Source organism: Alligator mississippiensis, chromosome 7 (genome assembly GCF_030867095.1).
Source record: "Alligator mississippiensis isolate rAllMis1 chromosome 7, rAllMis1, whole genome shotgun sequence".
Lineage (NCBI taxonomy): Eukaryota > Metazoa > Chordata > Crocodylia > Alligatoridae > Alligator > Alligator mississippiensis.
In genome coordinates, this window is record NC_081830.1 from 21,554,616 (window position 1) to 21,577,749 (window position 23,134).

General features: G+C 54.5%; 1 protein-coding gene across 1 annotated transcript in view; it reads left to right on the forward strand.

The window, feature by feature from the left end:
- The window catches only part of BMP1 (bone morphogenetic protein 1), a 65,480-nt gene that overhangs the window by 27,972 nt on the left and 14,374 nt on the right, over positions 1-23,134 (forward strand). The window contains exons 3-11 of the mRNA XM_019491565.2: positions 806-967; positions 1,901-2,018; positions 4,958-5,136; positions 5,355-5,460; positions 11,008-11,132; positions 17,127-17,242; positions 18,757-18,859; positions 19,846-19,962; positions 20,097-20,242. Coding sequence (XP_019347110.2) covers positions 806-967; positions 1,901-2,018; positions 4,958-5,136; positions 5,355-5,460; positions 11,008-11,132; positions 17,127-17,242; positions 18,757-18,859; positions 19,846-19,962; positions 20,097-20,242 — 1,172 coding nt within the window. The remainder of the gene's footprint in view (positions 1-805; positions 968-1,900; positions 2,019-4,957; positions 5,137-5,354; positions 5,461-11,007; positions 11,133-17,126; positions 17,243-18,756; positions 18,860-19,845; positions 19,963-20,096; positions 20,243-23,134) is intronic.

The window sequence follows — 23,134 nt, forward strand, 5'->3', positions numbered from 1 at the left end:
GGATGGGACAAAGGTAGCCTGGCTCGCTTGGGCCTGTTCCAATCCTCCCCAGCTACATGGGGGGCACTGCTAGGAATAGTGTGTCCCCCAGAGCCTCACCCTGTCTTGCATGTGCTATCTCAACTCCTGTTTCGGGTGCTGCCAGGTGGCCTGTGCAATGGGCCAGTCCCCCGTGGCCTCTCCTCACCAGGGAGGCAGTCTGTATAGTCCTTGCAATGTCCCCTCTGAGCCCTTGCCATGTCTTACCATTGGCAGCGCAGCCCCCCCGCATGTGCCCCTGCATATTTGGAGAGCCAGGACTTGGCTTGCTCTGTCCCTGTTGGTTTCATTTTCTTGGGCTCAGCCAAGATCCTGGAAGCAGCCTTAGTTCCCCAGCCAACCATGCAGCACTTGCAGGTGCTCTCTTGCCTTGGCTTTGCTCTGTCCCAGGCCACTGCAGGATGTACCAGTGCCCTGTGTACTCAGCACCAGAGGGACCTGTCAGGCTTGGTGGAGGAGTATAATGGTTTGTGGGTTTGACTTGGGCTGTCACAGCCTGGGTTTCCTCTACTACGTGGGATGCATCTCCATTCCTGACTTAGCCACGATAAAGTGCCACCCCCAGCCATGCTCAGCGCCTGGGGTCACAAGTCTGTCTCCAGACTCTCAAGTCACCTGGTGTGTTTGGTTTCTTGGGCCACATCCACTGCGGGTGTAGCTGACATCAGCTGAGTTACCCTAGCAGGAAGCAGGTGCCCTGAGTGGGGTAGGTCCCTTGGCTCCTGCTGGGTCCTACCGCAATGCTTAGCTGTTATCCTACCTGCAGGTAGCAACACCAACAACACCAGGCTGAGGCCCAGGAGGCACCGCAAGAGGCACGGGTGGCTGGTCCGGCAGCGCTCGCGGAGTCGCCGGGCTGCCACATCCCGCCCGGAGCGGGTGTGGCCAGATGGGGTCATCCCCTATGTGATTAGTGGGAACTTCAGTGGTGAGTGGGGGCAGCTGGCAGTGGCAGGCCAGCTGGGCAGTGGGGCTGGGTGGCACCATTCTGGGGACACAACTCTGCTGCCCTGGTTGGCTGTCACCATACACGGTGGAGGTGGGAAGGGATCCCATGCAAAGGCACCATGAGCAGGGGCAGTGAGACAGGACCCCTGGGTTCTGCTCTCAGCTCCTTTTCCTACTCACAGTGCCTCAGTTTCCCCAGGTGTGAAGCTGGGAGGTGAGGACTCTTCCCTCCCCTGGAGACCCATGGGCTATGCCATCAGCAGCAGCAAGTCTTAGCCTGTCTGCTAACCTATCCCTGGGCGTGTTTACATGCTGCAGAGCAGCCTAATTAGTTCTGCGGTAAATGTCTCAGCATCTACATGTGCAGCCCTATTAAGCCGCAGGGAACTAAAACTCTGCAGCAGGTTAGTACTAGTAAATACACATACTATCATACTGTGGAGTTTTTTTGTGTGCAGCAATGCACATGTAGACACTGACCTGGCTGGCAGGGGCACGAGGGTGCTTCAGTGTGGGGGCTGCCTGTCAGCTAGCTCTGCACTGGAGCACCCTCAGGCCCCAGCCAGCCCCTCCACAGCATGTTGAGCCAGGGGAAACTGCCCCGGGCTGGCAGGCAGACCCCCCCCCCCCCCCCCCCCCGGCCTCGTGCCAGCCGGGACCGTTGCGACCTAGCTCAACATACTGTGGTCTTGGGTGCATGTTCAAACACAGCATTTGGGAGCAATAAACTCCGGTGCCATATGCACCAGAGTTTATTGCTGCACATTAATAAGCACATGTAGATGCACGCCCTAAGACTCACCTGTGGGGTTCGTCCCTGAGCCCAGCTCCACCAGCAACTGCTGCACCCCTGTTCCTCTTAGTCTCAGGAGGGCTGCATCTAGCTCCTGGTCTTTCCCTGCCTCCCCTGCAGGCAACCAGAGGGCAATCTTCAGGCAGGCCATGCGGCACTGGGAGAAGTTCACGTGTGTCACCTTCTTGGAGCGCACCGAGGAGGACAGCTACATCATCTTCACCTACCGGCCCTGCGGGTGAGCTGGGCCTTTGCCCCGGCGGGACCCAAGGATGATTCTAGGGGTGCACTTTGGATGAGACTGGCCCGGTGGAAACCATGGGCTGGGAGTCTTGGTACCCAACTCCCACTGGGATCTAACAGAGGTGGCAGGAAACTTTGGCAGACAGGATACGAAGGTTGGGGCCTGACTGCTCCCGTACCTATACCGAGGGACCAGTCCCCCTCTTGCTATTCCTGGTGCAGATTCACAGTACCCCGACCCTTGATGATGGACCTGTGAGGGCATAAAGCTGTGCTTAGGGGGGATCAGGGCCTGGGACTGTCGTTGTCCAGCTGTGGTTACAGGCAACAGGTGGGTTTCACTCTTCATGTTCCAGCAGGACCTAGAGGCCGCAGTTCAGGCCAGATCCTCCTGATGGTAGGGGCCGCACATGCACTTTCTTCTTGTCCTGGAGTCTAGAAGGGTGGGAAGGGAAACTGAGGCAAGGAGCAGTGAAGTGACTCACTCAGGGTCAGACAGCAACTCAGTGGCAGAGTCAAGACTAGAGCCCAGGACTCTGGGTCCTAAACAGCAGCACATGCTCCCTAGCTCTTTCCCCTCCACCTGAAGGAGCATTGGCTTGGGTCCAGAGCATGCAGGCACCTGCCACAGGGCCTGATCCTGTAGCCCTTCCCTCCCGGGGAATCCAGAGGTGTCTGTAGTGGCCTATCCCCCGCCCAGCTGCCAGGAGAAAGCTGCACATGCTGTTCCTGGAGCTGCTGGCACGGGCTGGGAGGCAGGCTCCACCATGGCTGGGGATGGGCTGTGCCCGGGCACTAGGCTGCAGGGTTCAGGTTTAATGGACAGATCTGGCAGGGTTCCCGCAACTCCATGGCAAGCCTGATCCCCTCCCTGCTGTGACTGATGCTCAGCTGCAGTTAAAGAGCATGGCCGCTTGTGGGAGTGCTAATTAGGCCCAATTAAAGCCTGACTGATGTGCCTTGAAACACCCATGGAGCAGCCATGCGGTACGCTACCCCCCTGGAGCCCCTGGCCCAGATCTTCCGGGGTGTGCGGGTGCCTGGCCTGGCTGGGGGAGTTGGGAACCTGAACACCTTTGGAGAGCGGGGCTCAGACAGCTGAATGCAGAGGGTCTTCCGACCAAAAGCAGCTGGTTCTTCCTCGGGGATTCAAAGGAAGCCCAAGGACAAGAATTAGAACTCGGTGACACCAAATGTAACTGGGGTCAGCAGGGTTGTGTGCATGGCCAGGTAAGGGATTTATATATTGAGAGAGAGGAGGTCTCATGTCTCAACAGAAGGGATTATAAATAATGAGCAAGCTTTGGAGGAGATGGATATTTTCATGCTTTAGGGCACGCACCAGCCCCTAATGGGTGATAGGAAGAAAGTGCCATTGGGATAGATGGACCCATACTTGCTTGCTGCCTCCTTCCCTTGAGGGGCCAGAGTGAATATCCTCCTGTTCCCTACAAACACCCCACTGGTCTCTGATGAAGTCACAACACAAGGATGGATGGGACCTTTGGGCTGACTGAGTCAGACAGTGCCTTGGATCTGCAGCCCCCTTTGTGCAGGTGTGCCTAGAAACAGTGCAGACCTTTGAAAATCTACTGGGACCATGGGGAAGGATCAGAATGGCCCAATCTGTCTATTGGGATGCAGCAGCAATGAAGAGGTGGGGGGAATGGGAGAGCTGTCTAGTAAAGGGGTGAACCCTTCACTGTGACTGGGAGAGGCGGGAGTGCAACAGGAAAGTATAAGCTGATGCTCAGCAAATTGCCTTTCATCAGGAGGGGCAGGTGCTTTCCTGCAGGGGCCAAGAGGTGTTTTAGCAACCTTGGCAGCAGCAGGATGTCAGCCAATATGGTCCCCCCTGCTATGCCTTGTGGTTGTGCCAGGGTTGCCTGTGCAGTTTGCAGTGAAGGGAAATGACCTTGGCCTGACTCTGTAGTGACCACCACTGGTCTGCATATGATGCAGCACCAAGCCACCTTCTCATCCCTTCATGAAGACTCAGTGGTGTCGGCCAGCTACCAGTCTGTCTGTCTTCAGAGCCCTCCACCCCAGCAGTGACCAGCCATGCAAGTGGGTGTCTGGGTGCCGGAGCACTGGTAACGTGAGAGATGGATTTGCTAGAGCCCTAGATGCTGAGCAGATGGCAGGAAGTGATTGGCAGGGTGTGCCCTGAACTGCCCTGAGTTGGGCCCAAAAGAAGCACCTGTTCTAGCTGCTGGGGTTGGGGATGGCTGCGGCTGGCTCTGGGGGCAGTGGCATGTTGTCTCAAAGGAGGGCTGTGGGAATGGTCGGGAGTGAGCTGAGCCCTCTCCACATGCTTCCCTAGCCAGAGTTGCCCAGGCCTGGCTTCTGCATAAGCCATGGGCAGGCCATTCAAGTTTCCACACCGCTGGGGCAGCTATAATGATTTGCCAGATGTGCTGCCTCTCATGGAGACCCAGCTGGGAGTACACACTTGACCCCAGGGAGTTGCTAACTGTTCAGAGGGCCGGGGATTCCCTGTCATTAAAGCACCAGGCTCCCTCCTCTGTCCAGCTCTTGGAGGAGGGGAGAGGTGTTGCAATCTCCACAAAGGATGCTGGCTCACCCAGGGCAGGGCACTTTTTCCTGCTTGCCTGCTACACAGGGCACCATGCCATGGTAGGAAGTGCAGCATGCACTGTGCTGCTCTCCTGTGGCTGTGCCCCTCCCTGAGCTGGGCAGCTTGCACTTGACTGGGGGTCCCTTGTGGACGTTGCAGTGGCTCCATCCTGGCCCTTTGGCAGTGAGATTGATAACTTCTGCTCCTCTTGGATCTCATGTGGTGAATATTACCTTGCCATTGGGTGTTGACCCCTGGGCGAGTCCATTAACCTCAGTGATCCCTGGGCTAAGGAGCATCTAGCTTGGCCGGTTTCTCCTCTGTGCTAACACGAGGCCTCTTTTCCCCCAATCCAGGTGCTGTTCCTATGTGGGCCGCAGGGGAGGTGGGCCCCAGGCCATCTCCATTGGCAAAAACTGTGACAAGTTCGGCATCGTGGTTCACGAGCTGGGACATGTCATCGGGTTCTGGCACGAGCACACCCGCCCGGATCGGGATGACCACGTGGCCATCATCAAGGAGAACATCCAACTAGGTATAGGCCCCTTCTTTCACTTCTCTACCCTCCTCTTTTCTTCCATTCTCCCCCACCTTGCTCTTGGTCTCTTGCCCCTTCCATGGGTGAGTCATCTCAGCCTGTAGCACGGGGGAGAAAGCTTTTGGCTTGTGCCAGGCCCAGATCACAGCGCCCTCCCTGCCTGGCATTGCTACAGGGCCTTTTGTCCATGGCTCTGTCTCCCCCCGTTTCCGCAGGGCAGGAGTACAACTTCTTGAAGATGGAGCCTGAAGAGGTGGAGTCGCTTGGTGAGACATACGATTTCGACAGCATCATGCACTATGCCAGGAACACCTTCTCCAGGTGAGCTGCTGTGCATTGCTTGCTGACTCAGCCCAGGCACTCGCATCATCCCTCCCACTGGAGCTCCCTTATGAAAGCTGCACTATGGCCCACAGCCCTCCTCCTGGCTCTTCTGGCTCAGAAGGAGCAAATGCAGGAATGAGTCTCACCTGCTCCATGAGCATCAGACTTGTGAGAGCAAAGGGGACTAGAAAAACAGATGGGTTGATACAGAAGTGTGGGGCCAGAATAAACTGAAGAGGTCACCCAGTCCATCCCTCTGCTCTGAGGATCAAGGAAACCTAGGTTGTCCCTGGCAGATGGTTGTATAACCTGTTCTTAAAACCCTGTCAGCATGGGCTGCCTTAGGCTCCCCAGGCAGCTGGAGCCAGTTTGTAGCTATATACTTAGAAACTTTTTCCTACTGTTGAACCTAAACCTTCCTCACAGCACATGAAGCCAATCGCTTCTCTTCCTCTCCAGACAATTGATAGCCACCCCTTATAGCAGCCTTTTACATATTTGAAGACTGTTATCATCTTTCCTCTCAGTCTTCTCCTCTCCAGACTAAACAAACCCGCTTCCTCCATGCTTTCCTCATGGGTCATGCTTTCCAAACCTCTTATTCTCATGGCTCTGCCCTGTTTTCACTCCAGTTTATCTGCATCTTTCTTAAATTGTGGTGCCCAGAACTGGACACAGCCGTGGCCTCACTAATGGCATGCAGGGCAAACCTGCTTCCCATGTCTAGCATATAATGCTCCTGTTAATGTATTGTAAAATTACATTCCTCTCTTTTTTTGTGGGGCGACCAAAGCATCCTATTGCTGGCTCCAGCTGATGGCCACTGTAAGCCCCAGATCCGTTCTGCCTGGCCCATTATTCACCTTTGGATTTCTCCTTGCTCCTGTCTTGTACTGCGCTATATGGATTCCAGGTCATCAAAATCAAGCCTTCCTCCGATCAGGAAGATGAGGATTGCTCTTCTGTATCTACCTAGCTTCAGTATGTTAGTCCTCCTTTGTGCCTTCTAATCCAAGATTAGTTTTTGCCCCCAGGGGTTTTCAGTGCCCTGATGGCTGGGGAGTTAAGTCCAAAGCCCCAGAGACCCATCGTCACTAGCAAAGGCTTCCTAATCTTCAACCTACAGCCGCCACCAGGGAGAGGGCTCTGCAAAGGCAGCTCATTAATCGCTGGAACACACCAAGTGCTGGGAGCGAGCCAGCGGCACCGTGCCTGGAATGACAGCCACCGCCCATCTCTCAGCGGGGCTGCATCCTTGGGCACTGTGGGGGCAATGTTGTCCTCTGCTGAGCCTCTTGTCTGGGGATTAGCCCTCCTTTTGTAGCTCCTGCTGGGTTTGCCAGGATTTCCCTTGGGGTGGCTGCCTCAGCAGGTGCATCCTAGGAGGAGAAATCCTCCTAGCCGAGCCCATGGGGGTGAGCCCCACAGATGCCTGTCACTGCAGGCTACTGAGGTGTGTCTGGCATGTTCTTTCTGCTCTCTATTTGGGTTTCTGCTTGGCACCTTTCAGTGGGTACTGTTGCCAGCTTCACTTATGCTACCCAGGACATGCCCCTGGGTCTTGCTTTTGCAATAGCTGCACAAGGCAAGCCCAGCATGTGCAGAACTGCCTATTGCGTGCAGTGGCAGCAGGCCCCCCCTGGCATCTTAACAGGGTATAACAGAGCTGAAGCCCAGTAGCCAAGAGCCTGGATCTGCCTCTTTGAGCGTGCAGGCTCATTGCCTGTGCTGCATCTTAGTAGACTAAAGAAGACCAGCCAGAGCAACAGGACACAAGTGCCAGTGCAGCAAAGTATTCAGGCATGTGCTTGACCTCTCCAGGGTCACACACAGGTGCTTACTGCTGGACACGACCACATGTGCCTTGCTGAATTGGGCCCCACGCCTTGGACCTGCTGCCTCGGGGCAGGCCATGGGGGTAGGGCACAAGCCTAAGAGGAGTCGGGAAACCTGGGTTCTCCTCCCAGCTCTGCCACTGAGCTGCTGTCTGACCTAAGCTAAGTCACTTCACCTCTCCTGCCTGCCTTGTCTTAGGAGCACAGGACTATCAGCGCCTGTTATCCCGGGTCAGCACCACATGGAGTCACTTCCACATACTGACCCCACTCCTTCTTAGGTTTGGTTCTTCCCCCATGACACTTGTTGGCAGGCTGTTCCAGACCTCCTCTCTGCCAATGGTTAGAAAACCTCCTCTGAATTCCCAGACTGCATTTATTCATGGCACTGGCATGGTACTGTCCTAAATTTAGCTTAAATAGTTCCTTACCTGCACAGGCAGGAGTTTGCTCTGTCTAAGTAACACCCCCCTGAAGTCTTGGGCAATGGTATTGGTATTCTCCTGCCCTGTCTCTTCTGGAAACACTTTGCCTGGATCATGCAAGGATTGTCTTTTTGCCTTGTTGATGATGGCTGCATCGCCTGGGGAGCTCTCAGTCATTCTGTAACTGGCTGGACTGTAATCTTCCTTGTCCTCAGCCCACCCCAGCCTACAGCTCCCAGCACACAGCAGAGAGTCTCACCGATAGAACAAAACATCCAGTCGTGTACCTGAGGACTATTACACTCCATTTCCTTTTCTCTCCCATCCTGCATACTATTCTTCTCCTCCTCTACATAGACAGTGCCTCCTGCCTTTGTCTTGTTAACATATTTCACCAGCACGCTCTTTTAAGTACCAGGGTCATTAATGAAAATATTGAATAAGATGATTGCTGTGGCCAGTCCTTGAGAAACCTTCCTCCAGCCAGTCTTCCCTTTCCAACACAGCCTGCTTGTGTCGCCCTACCCACCTCGTAGCGCTCTTAGTAATCCCCATCTACTCTATCCAAACTAATAACATCCGGTGTGACTTATCACCTGTTTCACTGAAGTCCACACTGAGATCTCAGGCACTGTGGGATTGAGTAATGCCACCCAAGTGCTTGTCCTGCTCTGTATCTGAGAAAGAAACAAGCCAGTGAGTGTTTTGGGACTGGAACTTTTTCCTATCACGTGCCACAGCCAACACAATAGCACCCTGATCTCCTTTGGGGTCCCTCTCTAATGGAGGAGTCTGAGGTTGTGAGTGTATACCAGTTCAGTTCTGCTCAGCAAGGGACACAAGGGCTTGTCACCATCACCATGCGCATTGGGTCACCAGTCAAACAGCAGAACCATGTAGGTCTCCAGAAACCATGCAGCCTGCCTGAGCACGTGGTCTGCGGCACCTTGCTGTTCTCAGCTGTAGATGGGGAGAGCAGCCTCAGGGGAGCCGGTGTCCCTGATATCCTAGAATTCCCTGTTCTGCAGCAAGACCTTTGCATCATTGTGGTTGCTCTAGATATTTCTTTCCTTCGAATGTGGCTGGCATATGCACCCTGCCCTGCAATTTCATGAAATCCAGCCTCTGGGGCCCAGCTATAGGGCAGAAGCTGAGGGACTCTGCTCTGGCAGCTCCCTGATGACTCATATTCCCAGGGTCATTGGCAGCTCCCCACATGGTTACGTGTTGCAGAGCTGGCCTCGAGATTTCATCATTTGTTTTCTGGCCAAAAGCTTTCTCCTCCTTCAGCAGCTGGTCAGGGGCATTCTCTGGGATGACTTGCTGTGCATGGCGCTGCTGCAGGGAGAGGACGTCCCGTTTTGCCCGGTGCTGCTTTCTTGAATTCCTGAGCTGCTCCCAGCTGCCAGAAGAAGGGCTCTGCCAACTGGGTGAAGCGTGTTATGCTGCTGCACTGGGCCAGGAAAGCGTTCCTGGGAAATTGCTCTCAGCAAGAGGATGGAAACTATAGGTCACTGGAGAAATGCAAGCCCCTCTCCCCTCCCCTTCCCCACTTAAACATGTCCATATGGTGACGGAAGCAGGGAAAGGCTGTGCTCACTCACAGTGGAGCCCCGATGAATTGGGGGCTGGGGGAGAGGCTGAGTTCCTGCCCCTTGCATATTGCTGCTTCCTTGTTGCTTTGTCGATGCTGGCTTCATTTATCCCTTTCTCTGCTCTTGTGTCCCTTGTCCTCACTCTCCCAGAGCATTAGATCCCATTCATCTCAAGCCACTTGAAGGCACGGCAGCCCAGCCCTGCTGCTGTCCTGCACCTCAGGGCTCCGGCTGTGGGTTTCACCGGGCTGGGCTGCTGGCCTGCTTGACTCATGTCCCCACGCGTATACAGCAAGCACTCTAATTACAGGGGCGGAGGAGCTGTTTTTAGCAGCTTATCCCTCCTTTCCTGGAGCGAAGCTGACCTAGGCATGGAATTTTACAGCCGTGCCACCCTCGCAGCGGCTGAAACCCACACCAAGGCCCAGGGGAGGCAGCTAGCCCACATGTGAGGGAGCGCTGACTCAGATGTGGTCCCAGCAGGTCAGGCCAGACCCAACAGACAGGGTCATGACCCCCGTCTGAATCAAATGAGGAAGGTGGTCACAGCCTGCTTTGCTCCTCTCAGCTCTGGCTGCAGTCCCCGTCCCCACAACACCCTGTGCACAGGGGCTCAATTGTTACCACAGGGCAGGGCATCTAAAGCCAAGGCTTTGCTGCTGCAAAACCATCCAAAATAGCCTTGCTGTGTCGGGTCCCTTCTCCCCAACCCTCCTTCATATAGCTTGTCAGGGCAAACTGCCTTTCCACCATGTCGAATGTGAACAGAGCATCCTCCGTAGTCCAGCAGACTTGAGAAGCCAAGCCAGGGGAGGAATTTCAGAGCTCCCTGTGTGCAGACTTGCTATACACCTCTAGCAAACAGTGGAGCTGCCACCTGCAATGCTACAGATAGTACTAATGCTAGTAATATAGCACTGATGCTACCAGTAACTGATGGCTAACTGGTGCTGCCAATAGCAGTGCTACAGCTAGTGACGATGCTACTGGTAACAGTACTAATGTTACTGGTAGCCTAAAGCAGCTCTCTGTTAATTAATACTAGTTCTAGCATATCGCACTGCTGCTGATATGGACAGGACCATGCAAATTTGGGTGCCTGCAGTCTGTTTAGATGCTGCAGCCTGAGCCCTCCTGCCTCCTCCTTGCCTCTCTCTTCAGCTGTGATTCTTGCCATCTGCTTCTCCATCCACCTTTTCTCCTCTGCCCACGCGGTCCTAACATCTCCCAGAAGGAGACTGTGCTGTCTGCTGGGGATGATTTGCTTCCCCACCTCCCCATACACTGCATGTGCACACACGTGCACATGCACATGCACATATGCTGCAGGTTATTGCAGAAGAAAATCAGGCTGAACTTTAGTTGCACTCAGCTAAATAGATCAAGCCAGACTGGGTAACAGCAGTGAGGGGGGGGCATCTGAGCAGGGTGGCTGGGTATGTGGGCTGCTTGGGCAGTAGCAGCTTGGGAGCAGAGAGCTGAGCCACGCTGGGTGCTCAGGTTGGGCCTGGCCCCTCTAGAGCCCTGCAGGGGCAGTGTGCTCAGGGCAGAGGCCCAGCATCTCACTCCTGTGTATTTGTCTGGGCAGCTACTCCAGGGGAGACCAAGGCCAGCCCTGTGCAGAGCCTGGGGGAAACGAGCAGATGGTGTCTTCCCAACCATTTACCCCTGTCTCTGCTTTTGTTCCAGGGGGATTTTCCTTGATACCATCCTGCCCAAATATGAAGTGCAAGGATTGCGTCCCTCCATTGGCCAGCGCACTCGCCTGAGCAAAGGTGATATAAGTCAAGCCCGCAAGCTCTACAGGTGCCCAGGTAAGCCCCACTGGCTGAGCCCCACGCGGAGTGGGGCTGGGCACGTACAACACGCTCCCGTTCTGACTGTGTTGTAGCCGCCCCCGTGGTCTGATCTGAGCTCAGGGCCCTGAGGTGGTAGCTGCTGTAATACATGCTCAGACAGTGAGGTGCTGTGCCCTCCGAGACAAGATGCACTACCGCAGGAAAAGGAGGGGTGATTGATTATCTGCAAGAGCTGGGGAGCAGGTTTCCTGTCTCAACAGTTCTAGAGATTTCAAGTGTTTCCTTGCTCCAGTTCCTTTTCGATGAGGAGAGCGGGCGACTTGCTTCCAGCAGCCAGTTGTCGGGTGCATCTGGTGTTCACCCCATGCTGCTGTCCTGGATCTGGAATAGGCAGAGAAAGGACCTGCTGCCGTGTGTCCGTCATTCGGGGGGAGCAATGCCGCCCCGGGCTATGGGCTGGTCGGGGTGGGCGAGGGGAAGCTCCGTCCTTGTCAGAAGGTTCCCATGAGTTGTTCTGCTTTGGAGGAATCAACACTTTTGAGGGAAAAGTGTTCCCCTCTGTCACTGCTGCCCAGCGGCAATGCCTTCCCTGTTCTTAGGGTAGGATCTGAGACGTGATGCCCTGAAGGTGCTTGCCCTAACACAGAGGGAGCTTGTGGCACAGCCAGGAAGCAACTGCAGACTTCCAGCTGCCGGGGCTTTAACCCCCAAAACATGTGCTTTAATCCCTCCCCGGTGGCTGGAATACTGAAGTTTCCTCTTTGGATGAGTAAATCAAACCAGCTTTGACCCCTTCCCCCGTTTTGGCTGGTTCCTTGTCCTGCTTTCTCTGTTGCTAGCACTGACAACATTTTGGTCAAAATAACACTGAATCAGGGGAATATTTTTGGACAATTCGAAAAGAAATGCAACCGCAAAGCCCAGCTGGGATCTGTATGGCCGCGGCTGCCTCAGAGCAAAGGCAGGCACACCCAGGTGGCCTTTTCCTAGCTCAGCCAGGCTTCTCTTTCCCATCTGACCCACATCCCTGCTTTATGGCTCATCTGTTCTTACCACCATGAATGAAAGCCTTGGTACAGCAGGAGTGACCGAGGTAGAGGAGAGGCAAGGAGCCCTGCTGGAGGTTCACGCCTCTATTTGGTAATGCGGCTGGGAGGACACTGGGTCACGACGGCCCACCCCCATGCTGGAGCAGCTCATCCCTCCGGGTGTGACATCGTGCTCTGCTCCAAGTTCTTCCCACCACTTTATGAATGGAAAGAGCATGACATCAGCAAGGGCCTGGGATCCTGGGCTGGAGGGACAGCTCCCATCCTCGCCAAGGCTCTGGAGAAGGGCCAGCCTACCCTTCTTCTTGGCTTTGGCCATTACGCAGCTGTTGGAGAGGAGGGCCTGGATGAGTGGCCCATTGATATGCACCCGGGGTATGTGAAACTTCTGGTTCCCATTTGACTCCCATGTCCTGGTCTGGCCCGGAGCTCCCAGACACCCGTTCCCACTCACTGTCTGTTTCCTTGGAAAGCGCAAAGGCCTGTAAACAGAAAGGGCTGGTTTTTGTCCAATTGGGCAATTCGGGGATTGCAACAGAATGCTTTGGAAGCAGGTGGTGAGTCAGTGCCAAGGGGCTACGGGGCAGGGGGTGCTATGCCGGGGCTGCTGAAGAGGATTGAGTTGGGGTGGGTGCCCAGTGCTGGAATAGCTTGGGGCATGAGCAGAGCTGTGGGTAGGGAGCTGGCCTGGCTCTAACAGGGGCTGCTCACTGGGCAGGCGACTCCATGCCCCTTCAGCACAGTCTGAAATGAGTGTAAATGGAGACAATTGAATCTTGTGCCTCCACCCAGCCCCAGAGAGGCCTTCTTCCCAGCTGTCCTTGGAGCCTGCCTGCCTGGGAGAGGGCTGTAGGTTAGTGGCTCCATCATAAATCTCCGCAGTGCTGTTTTCCGGATAGCTGCACAGAGGGATGTTCTGCAGAGCTCCCATGTGCCGGGCATATGGAACAGGGCCCTGGACCGCCGCCCACATCCCATAACCATGGAGACAGGCGCCTGGTGACGGTTGCCTCATCAGCATCTCCCGCCCCCGGGTGACAGGGTGCTGACTGGAGAGGGCAGACTGACACGCAGCTGTCAGTCTCCCTTGCTGCCCTGCAGCTCCCTGCAGGCATCCCGGAATCTTTTAGCTCAGTGTTCAGACACTCCTGGCCTGTCCGGCCATCAGGATGGTGTCTGAAATGCAGGTTGCCTTTGCAGACAGGAGATCAAGGTGATTTTGCATCTAATTGCTCTAGGCGTATGCAGTCTGCATGTGCAGTGGGGAGCCTGTCTCTCTTCAGAGCCTCACAAACTTCCCAGGCAGGACAGAGGAGGGAAGAGCTAATGTCCTTATGCACAAACTGGAGCAGAACAAAACAAGAGCTTGAGCCCAGATCTTCTCAGACCTTGGACCAAGACTGGCAACAAAACAGCCTTCCTTCTCATGGCTCATTGTCCTCCCTGCTGCTTTCCCATTGCTATATGAAATGCCAACCCCTACCAGCAGTCCCGGCAGTGGAAGCCCTGTTCGGCCAGCAAGCCAAGAAAGGCATCTGTGGTGCAAGCTACTGCCAGCCTCCACCCACTCCCAAGAGAGCTCCCATAGCAGCCAGGCCAAGATTGCTCCCTGATGCCATTCCTAAGGACATGGCAGGCAGGACCTGTGTTTAGCAGCTCTGTAGGATTGCTCTGGGGTGGGAGGTGGGGTCATGGATGTGTAACACAGGCACCGGCCTATGGCAAGCAGAGACCCATCATGGACCAGTGCTGGAGACACAAATATACACACCAGCCCAGGGGTGGGAGCTGCCACCCAAGTCTCCAGGTTGCTCATTACTGCCAGGGCCAGATTTGAACATTGGTGGAGCTCCAACAATCAGCAAGGTGAATCCTGATTCTCTCTGGCTTAGCCTGAGATCAGTGCCCAGCACAGTGAGCTGAAGGGTTGTAATGCTAGGAGCCAAAGGGTCCCAGTTGTATTCCTGCCTCTGTCACTGACTGGCTGACTCCCAGGAGTGCATCAGGTATGCAAACACCAACGTGTGATTCACAAGATAAATGCAGAGATTTCCAATAGGAATTCACAATGTCAAAGCCATTTGGACCTGCTAGGGTCTTTCTGAGCTCTGTGCAAGAGAAGAATGGCTCTAGCGTATTTGTGCAGTCAAGTAACAAATGAAAGTGAAGAGCTGGCATTTTCCAAGGGGGGTCCTTAGGTCTGACCAGGCTGAGAACATGTTGGGTTCCCAGGGTGGAGGTGCTATTGGTGGGGAAGGCACTCTCAGTGCTCCCCTGGCAGAGGCTATAGTAGCCAAGGGATTACGGATGTGAGGTGCCCAGACCCGCCATATAGCGCAGTTGGTGTTCGCAGTTCACACCTGGTGTAGGCTCATCCAAACCCTTCCTGCTGGAAGGTAACTCATATTAAACTGCTGTATGGGTTTTGGCTTTGCTGCCTCATCACAGAAGAAACAGGTTGGAAGGGTGGGGTTTTGTTTTAGGAAATAAGGAGGAAGGGGGAAGTGGCTAGCTTGGCTCCCTGCCTCTTTTCCAGTAGCACCTGAGGCTCCCAGGGGGCTGAACAGCTCCATCAGATCTCATGCAAACTCTGACATTGCACAGGCTGGGAAGCAAAGCACTGAGCTGTTGAGTGGGGACCCAAGTGGCTCAAACATCGTGGGTCAGATTCTCTGTGGCAGAAGCACATGCGGATCCACCGACGGCTGTGGAGTTTTCCCCTTTGCATCAGCCAGGAATTGGGCCCTGGCTTGGTTGTTAGCTCCTGGTTAATGCCCATGACTAGCATCTTGGATAAAGGTTCCTCACATCCCCAGCCCCTGCCCCGAAGGCACAGGAGCTCTCATCAGACCTCCTCCTGCAGACCAGACTCGGCACTCCTGATATTTCAAAGGTTAAGCTCCAAGCAGGAAAAGTGATTACTAGGGGAAAAAGACGTCCAGGGCTCCTTTTTCCATCCTGAAGCAGGAAGGCACAGAGCCCAGTTTTTAAACCATCCCTTGCCTTTCACCTTTGATCTGGCTCCGCTGCAACAGACGCCTGCTCTGGCTAGAGCCTCGCCGAGGTGGGGGAGGACGGCTTGGCCTGCGGAGCACAGAATTGAAGCGCCCCTGAGTTTTGCCACCTCTGACTTGCTCATGTGGCTTCCAGATGGTAGAGCTGGGCTAACTCCAGAGCGCTAAGCAGAAAACCTGTCAGGGGCCCAGCTGGCTGCAGGACCACGGCACAGCGTGGCAGGGTGCAGGGGAGGCAAAGGGCTGGCATGGTTGACAGCACCCGCAAGTGCGAAGGGAGGCTTGGATTGGCACTTGGATGCAGCCAGGCTCTGGCGGGGCTTGGGGCCCTTGTTCACAGCTGCTAGGAGCTAGGGAGCAGGGGGAATGTTGTTTATAGGAGACTCTTGGACCCCAGGGTGCTTTGCTGGAAGGAGGAGGAAAGACTGGGACTGGAGCGAGAGGCAGCAGCGGGGGGGTGGGAGGGGAGTATGAAAACTTCAGTTTTCCATGCTAAAGTTGGGACTTGTGTTGCTGTGGCAACATGGCACAGGGTTGGGTTTCCATGGCTACCTGGGAACTTCAATCCCAGCTATTGATTTTATTGGGGTTGGGGGGAAACAGCTTAAAGAGGCACAGGCCGCAGTTCTGTTGCCTGGGTGAAAGGAAGCAAAGGCCAGAGACAAAAGGGAGAGAGTTCCTCGGAGCAGAACGGCCAGCGGGGATGGCTTGCAAGTCCCATGGCCCTTGGGGTGGCCGGTTCAAGGCTGAGCCAAGCTGATGCAGCTCTTCCAAGGACAATGAGTCGTGTCCCTGGCGCTTTGATCTGGGGAGGCTGGTTATCTCGGACAGCCGATGATTGATGAGCCTGGTCACGGCATCCCCAAGCTGAGGTTTGCATCTTGTTCTTGCTGGTTTGGGGCATGACGACCCTCCTGTGCCTGGGAAGTCAGAGCCCAGGGGAGCTCCCGCTCAAAACAGGGCAAAGCGGGCTGCCTCCACCGTGCTCTGGGACTGCGAGAGGTGTCCCATGTCTATGCTCAGTGTAGATCTACCCAACAGCTGTCTACTGTTCAGGGGTGTGAAACTCTTGAGTTGTGCCCAGGGTCTCAGCCCTTCACATAGATGTGGTTGCACCAATCGGACTGAACTGTCCCTGCTCTTTTGGCCAAGGCCTGTCCTCACTCTCTTTTGCCGCTGGATGGGCAGGTGGTGCTACGGAGGCAAGGGCTAGCTGGTTCCCAAAGCCCCCATGCTGCACCCATCTGGCCATTCTCCAGAAGTGGGTCCATGGCCTGTGATGCAGCCATCACACCCAGGGATGAGGCAGGCAGCCAGGCATGGACAGGCCAGCTCCCTCCCACCTCCTGCTGCTCCTCTGCCCCAGAACAGACTAGCAGGTCAGGACACCCCTCTCCAGGACTGACTGCCCACAATGCCCTGCCACAGACCACCTCTAGCTGAGCAGCTCCTGGCACACACTCCTGCAGCACAGCATTGTATGGGAATCAGGACCATGGCTTGCTACCTACCCTGGCCACCTTCTACTCGCCCTCCCTGCAGCTGGCACAAAGAGGGTTGCAAATGGAAAGGTTGCGGCTTAGCCCTTCGGAGACTCACGGCACCATTATCCTGAGCTGGCAGGGCAAGGGCAGCACTTCAAGGGCACCCATGTTAACCCCTGCAGCAATGAAGGGCACGCAGCTGAGATGCAGAGGAAGGTTGAAAGCAAAGCAGCAGGGTTTCTCATGACCTGAGATGCAGGCGTCTTACCGGGCTAGCTGTTTCTCCCACCCCTGCCCCAGGAACCTGGTTGTTTCCCACCCATCCTGCTGCTGGATGTGCTGTGGGACTGCTGACTTGTATTGGGGAGTTTGGGCTCATCTGGGTGTAGACAAGGGACAGCGAGATGGCTTGGCTTTGTTGCCAGGTTCTCAACCCTTTCCCTTCCCTGCTTCTGTTTGCAGACTGTGGAGAGACCCTGCAGGAGAGTCAAGGCAACTTCTCCTCCCCGGATTTCCCCAATGGATATGCTGCGCACAAACACTGTGTCTGGAGGATATCAGTCACCCCTGGGGAAAAGGTACCTACTGTCCACCCCCACAGAGCCTGAGCAGAGCAGGGGGCAGCAAGGGGCTACGTGCTTTGCCCGGACTCTTGTTCTTCTGCATTGCTGCTCTTTTCCTCCTTTCTTCCCTTCTCCATTTCCTCCCTGGGAATCTGTCCTTTTCTACCCTCCCTTCCCCTCTGCTTTTCTGATCTCCTTCCTCTTTCTTTTCTTCCCCACTACCTGCCTACCTCTGTCTGTCTGTCTCTCATTTCCACCCCACACCTCCATCAACCCTTTCTGGATCCCCTTCTCCAGAGGGCCCCCTCATGGGTTGCTGGGTGTATCACAGTGCACACTGCCCTTACTTTTCCCCTGTTGCCTACCTTCCCTATGGGCAGGTGAGCCCTAGCTAACAGTGCACAGTGGATTGCTGGGTCTCTCCCACCAGTGCTCCTACTCCAGCTGGCTGTGATACAGGACAGCTGTCTGACAGCTGCAGCTGCTTCCCCACAAACTCCCCAAGCCCCAGCATACAGCTTCCCATTACCAGGGGTCTGCTCCGTATGGAGGCCTGGATGCGGGTGCAGGAGCATCATGCAGGCAGGGGCTGTGTGCACTTGCTTTACTGCACCCCAGAGGGATGCTACATGCTCCCCAGTTTAGGGCTTTTGGGATTATCAGGCTCCTGACTAGTTGGGATGAGAGTCGGGCTTCCAGCAGGTGTCAAGGACACTTATCTGCTCTGCAGTAGTTGTTCTGTGTGTTCGCTGCTGTCCCAGGGCAAATTGAGGCAGCTTGTCCTGAATGAAACAGAGCAAAGTTGCTGCAGTTCAGCTTCCACTTACCACAGGACAGAGCAGGCATGCAGCAGTTAAAGCAGAGCAGCTAATACGCATGATGTGTGTTATACGTAGATAGCTCATCTTGACCCATTCAGGATGCTGGAGAGGGGCCCAGATCCGAACGTGCCTGAGCCTTGGGCTGATCTTCATCCCAGATCAGCAGTCACTGCTCATTTCAAGCTGGCTGAATTCAGCAGCTGAATTAGGAGGCTGAGCTGGGCTGGGATTTCACAGCAGGACTTGTAGTTCAAGCCAGCCTCGTGGTCAGACACCCTGTAGTTCGCAGTCTTTACCCATGGAGCTGGAGATGGCTTATCATTCTCCTTAGCCACCTGGAAAGCTTGTGGTTCATCCCTCAACATCAAATGAAACCTGGATCCTCTGCCAGGAGTTTGTTCAAACCTCATGTTAGGAGCGAACGCTGGGCTGCAGGAGAGGGTGGCCTCTTTGCATCTTAGTTTACTGCAAGAGGTGAACTAAACTTAGCTGGGCTCGACCCCATGGAAAAGCTGCTGCCTTGGGGCTCACTGCGTAGGCCATAAAGCCAGTGGAATCCCCTCCACAGATGGTGGCAGTAGTAAGCTGTTACTCCTAGTAGATGAGCTATTAAAAAGATAATCCTACAACCAGCCTGTCAGAGATGTGCTTTAGGACTGGGGCCCTCCAGGAGGCTTGTGTTAACCTCCACTTTCTGCTCCCTTTCAGATCATCCTGAACTTCACGACCTTGGACATCTACCGAAGCCGGCTGTGCTGGTATGATTACGTGGAGGTGAGAGACGGGTTCTGGAGAAAGGCCACGCTGCGAGGTAACCAACCAGAAGCCCTTTGCCTGGCTGAAAATTGGTCCTTTTACCACTCCCTCCCCCGTGAACCCCCAGGCCCAGGAATACCCAGACTTCTCACAGCCCCTCTGCTTTCCTGGCCTGCAGCATTGTGCTGAACACCCCACATGTTCCCAGCCTGCAAGGGCTCCCTTTGCACTCACCCTGTAACACTCTGCTTCCAGGGTTAATCCCAGGGACTCCCAGGTTAGCTCACCCCCTCTGAAGTCGGCTTACAAACAAAGCACGTAGGATGCTGTTGATTACAGTGCAGTGATCCCTGTATGCATCAGGTGTGACCTTTCAGCCCAGGAACCCTTGCTGCCCAAGATCTCCATTTCCCACAGACCTGGATGCTGGGTTAGGTTTTGAGTGGAGCTTTCTGGCCTCTTAGGAAAGCTCTGGCTCTGAGTATCTCACCCAGTGTCATCCCATGAGTCAGTGCCAGAGCTGGGAACAGAACCCAGAAGTCCTGGGTGTCCAGGCTGCTCCGGCTACTACCCTGCCCTGCCTTTAAAAACAGCTGAGGTGATTCAGCCTCACTGCCTGCAGTCATCTCAAGTAGACCAGCGTTGAGGCTTGTGGAATTCCTTACCCATGAGCTTGCTGCTTTCCCCAGGGAAGGCCCTGCCAGTAACTTGCTCTCACCAGACATTTGAGTTCTGCAAAAATGACACAACTGTTCCAGCAAGTCCAATTCCCACGTAGGAAATGTTCATTCCCTCCTGTTCCGGGCCATGTCCCTTCTTGGAAACATCACGGGGATTTGGCAAAATTGCCCCAATTGTGGCCACTTTCCCATCAAAAACCCCAGCAGTGTTTCCACTCCCACCCATGCCTGATGCAAACAGAGAGCCATCATGGTGTTTCCAACTGCTGCTGTCTGGCTGCTCCATGGGGTGGGTCAGAGACCCCCAGCCAGCAGCTGGTGGCCTGTAAGGAGAATCAATAAAGCTTGCATTCTTCTCCAGGTAGGTTCTGTGGGAACAAGCTCCCCGAACCCATCATCTCCACTGACAGCCGCCTTTGGATCGAGTTTCGAAGCAGCAGCAACTGGGTCGGCAAAGGCTTCTTTGCAGCCTATGAAGGTACCATGCGCTCCCGCCTCCTGGGACCAGAGGGGCTGCTTGCATGGGGGGCGGAGGAGACTCCAGGAAGAAAGCATCCTTCTGTGAAAACGAACCGCTGCTCTGAGTGGAGTTGACGTTCCCTTCCCTTGCAGCCATCTGTGGGGGAGAAGTGAAGAAAGATAATGGCCACATCCAGTCCCCCAACTACCCTGACGACTATCGGCCCAGCAAAGTGTGCATCTGGAAGATCACTGTCTCTCCAGGCTTTCACGTGGGCATCATTTTCCAGTCCTTTGAGGTATGGGCTGCCTAGGGACTGGGCCACTGTGGGAGCTTGTGCTGGGCATGGTGGATGGAGCTGGTGCCTCTGTTATGGTGCTTCTATGATAACTGTGATCCTGAGACATGCCAAGCCACTGGAACTCCCTCCATGGCCTCGAGGCTGCTGGTGAGAACTTGGCACGTCCTGGGTTTCTGCCCTGTGCTGTGTGACTGGATGATTTGTAAACACCTTGAAAGCGTGAGCTGGTTTATCCCCCTGTCACTGGGAGCAGGCTGCTGATGCCAAGTTGCAATTGAGGTTTCTGGTACTGACTTTGCCGCTGGCTGACTCTTAAGTCACTGCTTTTCTGTGCCTTGGTTTCCTAGTCTGGAGACAATGACCCTTAAGGACCATGGAAGAAAAGAGCTTCAGAGCATTAGAGCTAAGACTGCTGCCAGCAGACCCTAGGTTGAGAGTCCCAGAGTTGCCCGTAGGGTGGAGGCACCCAGCCCTACAAGTTCCCATCAGGTCGCACATGTCTCTCTTGTAAATCCACGCCCTCAGCCATGCCTTTCTCATCATTGGAATAATCCCTGTTGTTCCACGAAGCAAAGCTGCATGTTCCCTTCCTGCAGGAGCCTGCCCCAGTCCCTTCCTCTTGCACAACCACACAGCCACTAACCAAGACTCACAGACTTGCCAACATCCCGCATACCTCCATGCTGCATCAGCAAAACCACAGAGCAGCCTGGACTCGAGTCATATGCTCCCATCCACTACAGCCTCATGGGTCTCCCTTGTAGGCCAGCATCTCCTCCTAAGTGAGGAGCAAGTGAGAATGCTCCCCTGCTGAGCCAGGCCTTTCCCGAAGGTAAATGTGATGCTTCCAGGAGGTGTCCATGCTAGTGTGATGCAAATTTCAGGACAGATCAGGTTAACCAGAAAACTGGCACCAGATTTGGGCCTCCTGCTGCCAAGTGTCCACCTTCCCTCTCTCCTTGGTCAGGTACAATGCTCAGGTTGGTTCCCTAGGTGTCATGGAGGTGGACCTGGAAGGGGGATGGAGAGAACAGCAGGAAAAACAGGATCAGTCAGGAGAACCAATGCCATGGGGTTGTTAAGTCAACTTATGCATTTCTATGGCAGGTTGACCTGATATCCAGGGAGCTGCAGCCAGTCACTAGGTCAGTCCCCATCCATGGAATCATAGAAAATGTTGGGTTGGAAAGGACCTCAGGAGGTCATCTAGTCCAAGCCCCTACTCAAGACAGGACCAATCTTAACTAGATCATCCCAGTCAGGGCTTTGTCAAGCCAGGTTTTAAAAACCTCCAAGGAGGGAGTTTCTGCCACCTCTAGGTAACCTGTTTCAGTGCTTTGCCACTCTCCTATGAGAGAGTTTTTCCTGATATGCAACCTAAACCTCCCTTGCTGCAACTTGAGACCATTGCTCCTTGTTCTGGCATCTGCCACCACGGAGAACAGTCCAGCTCCATCCTCTTTCAGACCCTCCTTCAGGGAGGTGAAGGCTGCTATTAAATCCCCCCTTCAGTCTTCCCTTCTTTAGACTAAATAAGCCCTGTTTCTTCAGCCTTTCATCATCAGTCATGTCCCCCAGCCCCCTCACCATTTTCGTTGCCCTCCACTGGACTTTCTCCAACTTGTCCACATCCTTTTTATAGTGGGAGGCCCCAAACTGGGCACACTACTCCAGATGTGGCCTCACCAGTACAGAATACAGGGGAATAATGACTTCCCTCAATCTGCTGGCAACATTCCTACTAAAGCAGCCCAGTATGCCATTAGCCTTCTTGGCAACAAGGGCACACTGTTGGCCCATAGTCAGATTATTTCCTACTGTCACCCCCAGGTCCATTTCTGCAGAGCTGCTGCCCAGCCAGTCAGCCCCCAGCCCATACCATTGCATGGGATTGTTATGTCCTAAGTGCAGGACTGCACCTGTCCTTGTTGAACCTCATGAGATTTTTTTGGCCTAATCCTCCAGTTACTCAAGGTCTCTCTGAATCCTAGATCTACCCTCCAGTGTATCTACCATACCCCCCAGCTTGGTGCCATCTGCGTATTTGCTGAAGGTGCACTCCATCCCATCTTCCAGATCATTGATGAAAATACTGAACAAAACTGGCCCCAGGACCATCCCCTGGGCCACTCCACTTGATACAAGCTGCCAACTAGACCTCAAGCCATTGATCACTACCTGTTGAGCCTGATGATCCAGATGGCTTTCTATCCATTTTACAGTGCACTCCTCTAACCCATGCTTCCCCAGCTTGCTCGTAAATATACTGTGGGAGACTGTATGAAAAGCCTTGCTCAAGTCAAGGTAGATTATGTCCACTGCTTTCCTCACATCCACAGAGCCAGTCATCTCAACATAGAAGGCAATCAGGTTGGTCAGGCATGACTTGCCCTTGGTGAATCCATAATGACTGTTCCTAATCATCTTCTTCTCCAAGTGCTTGGAAATGGATTATTTGAGGATCTGCTTCATCATTTTTCTGGGGACTAAAGTGTGGCTGACTACTCTGTACTTCCCTGGTTCCTCCTTCTTTCCTTTCTTAAAGATGGGCACTATATTTGCCCTTTTCCAGTTGTCTGGGACCTCAGTAGCCACAAGTTTTCAAAGATAATGGCCAGCAGTTTCATAGTTTCTAGGGTCGGAAGGGACCTGAGCAGATCATTAAGCCTGACCCCCTGCCCTGCGCAGGAACGAGTGCTGAGATCATAATACCCCAGCCAGATATCTATCCAACCTCCTCTTGAAGACCCCCAAGGCAGGGGAGAGCACCACCTCCCTTGGGAGCCCGTTCCAGAGCCTGGCAGCCCTAGCCGTAAAGTAATGCCTCCTGATATCAAGCCTGATCCTGCCCTCAATCAATGTGTGGCCATTATTCTTTGTTATCCAAGG